Here is a 6,623-nt window from a genome sequence, read left to right as displayed (position 1 = left end):
TCATATCTTTCTATCATGATTTGTGAACAGAGCGAGTCTGGCAGCAGTGAGTGCACTCGGATGGGCGCCATGAGCAGGTTGGGCTGGCAGGAGTGGTTGATGAACCTCCCCACATTGCCTACAGTCACAGGGTCCACGAAAGTCTGGGTGACCCTGTCCCCTCCGCTGTGCTCCTGCACAGCAATGATGTAGTTCATATCTAGCGGAGTCTGGGAGAGCTGGCGGCGACGGGCCTCGTGAGACCCGATTACTTCCCCGGCGTACTCGCATACGAATCGGCCACAAGGGAGGCGCTCCAGAGCCTCCACCCCCAAACCCCTGTCCTTGGTGCTGTAAACACCCAGACGAACCTCCACCCCTTTTTGAATGACGCGGTTCTGGCCACAGGCCTGCTGTAGCCGCCGTCCTCTCGCTGTTGGTTCAGACGTCCCACGCTGTCATACATCTGGCCGAACCTCAGGCAGAGGCAGCTGTCGGGCAGGCAGGACCGGGCACGACACGAGCAGCCCGGGAGGGTCACCGCACTAGGATCAAGGTCACAGCCTGGTCCTTGTACATTATCTGGCACATACTAAAAAATTGATTCTAATGAAGACTTACTGTAAATTGGAAAATCAGTCTTAAAGTACAGTCAAACCGAAAAGTATTCAGACACCAGATATAATTTTTGATATCTTTTTACTAGTGGGTGCAGGACACTATAGTTCAGTTATGCATGTGAATAAAGTGAACTGTGACATATGTGACCCTGGACCACAAAACCAGTCATAAGGGTACATTTTTTTTAAATTGAGATTTTTAAATCATCTGAAAGCTGAATATATAAGCATCCCATTGATGTATGGTTTGTTAGGGTATAGGCCAATATTTAGCCGAGATACAACTATTTGAAAATCTGTAATCTGAAGGTGCAAAAAAATCGAAATATTGAGAAAATCGCCTTTAAATTTGTCCAAATGAAGTTCTTAGCAATGCATATTACTTGTCAAAAATTCAGTTTTGATATATTTATGGTAGGAAATTTACTAAATATCTTCATGGAACATAATCTTTACTTAATATCCTAATGATTTTTGGCATAAAAGAAAAATCTATAATTTTGACCCATACAATGTATTGTTGGCTATTGCTATAAATACACCCCAGAGACTGCTTTTGTGGTCCAGGGTCACATATTATACCCCAAATTTCTTCATACAGTGGACTACCAGTAAATTTGATAAAACTTTGGGAGCATAAATTATTCAGACACTTTGACCTGACCTTGTTTTGCTTAAGTGTTATTCTTTATTTGCCAATGCAAACTTTTACACCACAGAATGAACAGAATTAAGCATTGCTTGGTAATTGGTTGACCTAAAATGGTATTATTTAATTGTGTACTTAAATTTAACAGATGACAGCTGTTCAACCAAATTCATTACATGCCTTTCTATCAAAGCTATCTGACATTATCAAGATTCATTTTTTGACAGTTTAAATTTGAGTTCTTGTCATATTTTATTACCTTATTCTAAACTATAGTGAATAAAAAACTGTGATTATGTATGAAATGTTGAAGGTGTCTTATTATATTTTGGTTTGAGTGTATATGCAAGTGCTGTCATCTAGTGGTGCTGTGGGTATTCATGCTATGTAAATCTATTTATGTAATATTGAAAACACTATTAGCCTGCAGAATGATGATAATGCCATTCTTTTCACCCTTATTAAGACAGTAGAATTAGTATTATGTTACATAGACGTTTTTAGGGTGCTATTTGTTATATAAATCTTCATGCTGGTGTTATGAATTGAAAAAGTTTGAATGTAACAAAGGTTTATGTACAAGCAAACAGAAGTCTCACAGAATTATTTTGTCATATCATGATATATTTCAAAGAGTTAGATGCTACTGAGTGTAGATGTAACCCATACTTCAAAAAAGTTTATTCTGCTTTCAGCAACTGTTGGCATATGTAGGATTAAAACATACCGATTTTATTTTAATATTTGTTATTTATTATAGAAACGTTCACAAAATGACATGAGACTTGTGACAAAACCGTGATTATATGAATTAATTTATCTATGAAAAAGAGTTTCAGTTTTGTGAAGTCTTTCAAAATCAATGCAACAGAAACATTATCGATTAAAAACAGGCTGAAAAAAACACATTATATCATCTCGCTGTAAGCCAATATTCTCCACTATATTTAACCACAAACAGTTTAAATGGTTTAGTTTTTTTATTTAATGTTTAACCACAAAACATCTTAATAACAGACACTAAGACATAAAATTGTGTAAATACAGAAAAGCACTAGATGCTTTAAAAACAGTCTGATTGGCACTTTAGTGCTTTCCATCCACCTCTAACTGGCATTTTTCTATGCAGATGATAAATTACAGCAGGCAGCAATGTATTTCAAACACTAATTTTTGTAATTTAACAAAAGGACAGACTTGTAAAACACAGGAGGGCAAATCAAAACTCAAACAATTATTAGCTATTAAAAAAAAAAAAAAGGCATAATGTCGGTTTATCCATGTATTTTCAATCTATGTTTGCATGACTGTTAATATATTGCATGGAGAGTTCAACTGTTGTTTAATAGCAGATCAGAACCAAATGATATACAAACTGGCCTGTTTGCATAAGCAAGCACCACAGAGACAGTAACAGGTTGCCTGACAGATCAAAAAAAATAAAGGACCAGATACAGTATAACCTCAGCCATAATCAGGCATGAAATGAGGCAAACACATATCTGCTTACGGCAAATACATCATCACAATGGTCCCATACAGAAATGAACTGATCTACCACAGCCAACCAATAGAAATTTTGTTTGAATAATTAAAGTAAATGAAAAAGACAGGAGGTGAGTGTTCGTAGCCATCATCTTGACTTTGACCTCGATCCAGGACGATGTCTAAGTCAAGGTTTCCCCTTTTGTGACCTTAAGAGACAAAACAGAAAACAAATTGGATTTATTTCAAGCAAATTAAAATAAGAAGGTCATGTAAAGCTTCTCCCCTCAGGCCATCTACCTCACAAACAGTTAAATGTTCTCCCCACTGTGCAATACCCAACTATCCATACTTATATTTAATATACATGTGACCCTGGACCACAAAACCAGTCTTAAGTCGCTGGGGTATATTTGTAGCAATAGCCAAAAAATACATTGTATGGGTCAAATTTATCAATTTTTCTTTAATGCCAAAAATCATTAGGATATTAAGTAAAAATCATGTTCCATGAAGATATTTTGTACATTTCCTACTGTAAATATATCACAACTTCATTTGTGATCTTGTAATATGCATTGCTAAGAACTTCATTTGGACAACTTTAAAGGTGATTTTCTCAATATTTAGATTTTTTGCACCCTCAGATTCCAGATTTTCAAATAGTTGTATCTCAGCCAAATATTGTCCTATCATAACAAACCATAAATCAATGGAACGCTTATTTATTCAGCTTTCAGACAATGTATAAATCTCAATTTTAAAAAAATGACCCTTATGACTGGTTTTGTGGTCCAGGGTCACATATGTTATTGATTTAGCATGTCTTACATCTCTCGAAATTCCACTGCATAATTTGTATATAGCACATCTGTACATACAATAAATATATTGTCTATTGTTTTTTTTTTTTTTGTCTATTATGCATTGTTTTCACATATTTGTTTATTTTGTTATTAGTGCCTTGTCATCTTGTCTGTGCACTGGAAGCTTCTGTCACCAAGACAAATTCCTTGTGTGTGTAAACACACTTGGCAATAAAGCTCTTTCTAAACTGTTGTTATTGACTTAAAACATACTCTGGCTTCAATGTACTCGATCCTCCTCTCCAAAGCAGTAAGCTTCTCATTCAAAGTGGCTAAACGGGACCTGCAGGACATATCTGAGGGGGACACAAAAAAACAGAAACATTTCTTATTAGAACATAATTTCCTGTGACACAAGTAGCATGCAATAATCTTAAAAATATTTTGAAAAAGAATAAATAGGCACCAACTACGTTATTAACATGACTATGAATAACAATAATATTATATCCTAACTATATAATAATATAAATAACATTTATATTTTGAATATTAATAATTATATAAATCATACATAAATATTTATCAAACATAAACCATAATAGTTATAAATAAATGACCTTTTCGTTACATTATTGATATTACAGATATAACGTTACTGTCACTGAAAACGGGGCTGGTTTATCAAAACAAACTGCATTAGTTAGTCTTTACATTAGTGCACCTGTTAGGCCCTTTGACCATAAGCAAAGATGTGTATATGGCTATTGAAATATGTACATTTCGGTATACAAATTCATGAAAAACAAGAACTGCATTAGCCCAACCCATGTCTTTCCTGGCCACTGCACTGCCTGTATGCCTAATAAACTACTTATTTAACATATATACTCACTTATTATACTATTACTTGGTTCTAAACAACATTAGAAAACAAAACAACTGATGTAACCCACATATTTTCCAGCTATTAAGCAATCGAATGATTAGCCCACTGCTCTCGATTAGCATGCTAGCGTGAAGAAATTGCGTAATAAATTATGTAAAATAAACGACAAGCCGCAGCTTCTCCATCTCACCGAAGGAATTGAGGAAATCGGCTATTTTCTTAATGCTGCTGGTGATCACTTCGATATATTCACGGTTCGCCCAGTCTTGATGAATTTCCCTTTGCACGGGATCCTCCTGTCCGGCCATCGTGAGCTAGTTAGCTTTAGCATTAGCCGCTGACCGAGAGAAGGAGCAGCGCCCCTGATGGACAAACACACGCCATTCATTGTGGATCCTACGGGGAAACGAATGCAGGGATTTCAAAAAATGAAATTAAACACAAATATGCGATTTGAAAAAGTATTTAAATAAGTATAAAGTGAGAAATTTAAAATAAAAATACTTGTTTTACGGCTTTGACTGAAATCTCCGTGTAAAATATTTAATTTAATCTCTTATCCGTAACTCTTTAGAACGCAGCCAGCGAACGTAATAAACTGAAAAAATACACAAACAGAAAAATAATAACGTTCTGATGCACGTTATTAACAGACATTAAACTCCTTGCGCGCGACCATAACAACAACATATCTGGATATTCATAACGGATCAGCCTTCAATCAGAGTATAATGATGTAAATGCCTTTTATCTATATTAACATTTTCGACTATTGTTCATTTCTAACTGTGTACTAATGTGTGACCGTTCTTAGCATTTAAATTATTATTATTACCCTGGCTTACTTTCATATCCTCATTTTTGAGGCCACACAACTTCTACTTATTTTTAACGGTACAAAACTAAACATTGCAAACTGCTATTTCTTATGAAATTGTATTGTCGTAACACTTCTAGATATATAGCAGCTTAATTGGAAGTCTCACACATTCACAGAAAAATAGCTTACTTGCGTGTTGCAAAATAAGGCCAAATTAATATTATGGTACTGTTTTATCATATTAAAGTATTTTGACCTCTTGACCTGTATTGTACAGAGGTCATTTATGAGCACTGTTGTAATTGTTTGGCAGTATAGTAGTGTGAACTGTTTTTATTGTGTGCTTAATTGTTTTAAATTAATAGAGCGATGTCAAGCAAGTTTAGAAGCTGTAGACGAAGCCTTGCTACCGCTTTGGATCTGGCAGCAGAAGAGGTTCCTAATTTATCATCATCATCGTCTCCAAACAACTGCAGCCTGATTAGAACATCACAGGACGGCATGTATGTATCTGAGCACCGCACAGAGAGTGTTTTTTGTGCATATACTGTTTTATCAGTGATAAATGTGTTGCAGTTGGCCTAATTATCATGCCTGTCACCAATAACTAGGACGTTTTCTATAAATAGGAATGAAGACTTTCAGTGCTGCACACGGTCTGCAAAACTGCAAGATCTATGTGGGCTCCTCGGTCAGTTTTATCATCATTAAAATCATTTCAGGCATGAGACTTGCCAGTTTTGAACTAATTCCCTCCTCTATTTTCAGATGTACAGACCTTGGAGGATCTTGTGGCAAAGCTGGAGTTTGAAAATGAGTTGAACCGCGTCTACAGTAGATTCCTGCAAAGTAAAAACCAAGACCATGGAAAGAACACAGAAAGTGTGAATAGCGATGTGGAAGAGGGAAGTACAGGCCACTGGGTTCACGATAGTAAGGAGGAATATTCCTTCCTGCTAGACATGATTCTTGAGATTGAGCGGGACAATGACTTCACTGCTGACTGTGATGTCAGTGCTTTGGAGCGGGACTTACAGCTATCACCATAGTTTTAGTGCCCTCAATGATTTCTATGTTATACTTCTTTTCAGTTTGAAGAAAACTGGGCCATTTTCAAAAGAAAACATGAGCTACTAAAATTTTTTGGCTACTTGGAAAGTTGTATAGATGTATGTTTGTATAGCAGAGTTTATAGCAATACAGTATATGCATGTGATTCTTAGTACTTGTGTACATTAATTTATTGCTGCACTAGGAATCAATATAAATAAAACAGATGAATAAAATACACATGGTTCGTCAGCACTGGTGGTAAAATATTATATTTGTTAAAAAAAGATATTGCTATTGATCTATAAAATTTTCATTCTATTTT

At 35.6% G+C, this 6,623-nt stretch overlaps 2 protein-coding genes and 1 pseudogene across 3 annotated transcripts; 1 reads left to right on the top strand and 2 right to left on the bottom strand.

Moving 5' to 3' along the window:
- LOC306854768 (histone-lysine N-methyltransferase SETMAR-like) lies at positions 1 to 2,365 on the bottom strand (annotated as a pseudogene). Its single transcript has 2 exons — positions 2,360 to 2,365; positions 1 to 571 (listed from the first exon to the last, which is right to left on the bottom strand). The product of its transcript is annotated as a histone-lysine N-methyltransferase SETMAR-like (transcript).
- LOC306855122 (putative protein BRICK1) lies at positions 1,903 to 5,226 on the bottom strand. The gene is made up of 4 exons (XM_079393571.1): positions 4,933 to 5,226; positions 4,619 to 4,824; positions 3,813 to 3,895; positions 1,903 to 2,942 (listed from the first exon to the last, which is right to left on the bottom strand). Exons 2-4 carry the CDS (start codon positions 4,734 to 4,736, stop codon positions 2,916 to 2,918), a joined length of 228 nt encoding a protein of 75 aa, XP_079249697.1. The 5' UTR covers positions 4,737 to 4,824; positions 4,933 to 5,226; the 3' UTR covers positions 1,903 to 2,915.
- LOC306855121 (uncharacterized protein) lies at positions 4,650 to 6,542 on the top strand. The gene is made up of 4 exons (XM_079393570.1): positions 4,650 to 5,164; positions 5,614 to 5,751; positions 5,878 to 5,939; positions 6,017 to 6,542. Exons 1-4 carry the CDS (start codon positions 5,160 to 5,162, stop codon positions 6,295 to 6,297), a joined length of 486 nt encoding a protein of 161 aa, XP_079249696.1. The 5' UTR covers positions 4,650 to 5,159; the 3' UTR covers positions 6,298 to 6,542.
- The last annotated feature ends 81 nt before the right edge of the window (positions 6,543 to 6,623 follow it).

The sequence above is a fragment of the Barbus barbus genome (assembly GCF_936440315.1).
Source record: "Barbus barbus genome assembly, chromosome: 35".
Classification (NCBI taxonomy): domain Eukaryota; kingdom Metazoa; phylum Chordata; class Actinopteri; order Cypriniformes; family Cyprinidae; genus Barbus; species Barbus barbus.
Note: the sequence above shows the minus strand (reverse complement) of the source record. Positions and strands in the feature narration are given on the sequence as shown.

Coding starts and splice junctions, on each gene's coding strand:
- LOC306855122 (XM_079393571.1), bottom strand. CDS start 4,736: ATGGCCGGACAGGAGGATCCCGTGCAAAGGGAAATTCATCAAGACTGG. Junction 3,896..4,618: donor CGATTTCCTCAATTCCTTCG/GTGAGATGGAGA, acceptor TGTCCCCCTCAG/ATATGTCCTGCAGGTCCCGT. Junction 2,943..3,812: donor TCGAGTACATTGAAGCCAGA/GTATGTTTTAAG, acceptor TTGTCTCTTAAG/GTCACAAAAGGGGAAACCTT.
- LOC306855121 (XM_079393570.1), top strand. Junction 5,752..5,877: donor AGAACATCACAGGACGGCAT/GTATGTATCTGA, acceptor TTCTATAAATAG/GAATGAAGACTTTCAGTGCT. Junction 5,940..6,016: donor AGATCTATGTGGGCTCCTCG/GTCAGTTTTATC, acceptor CTCTATTTTCAG/ATGTACAGACCTTGGAGGAT.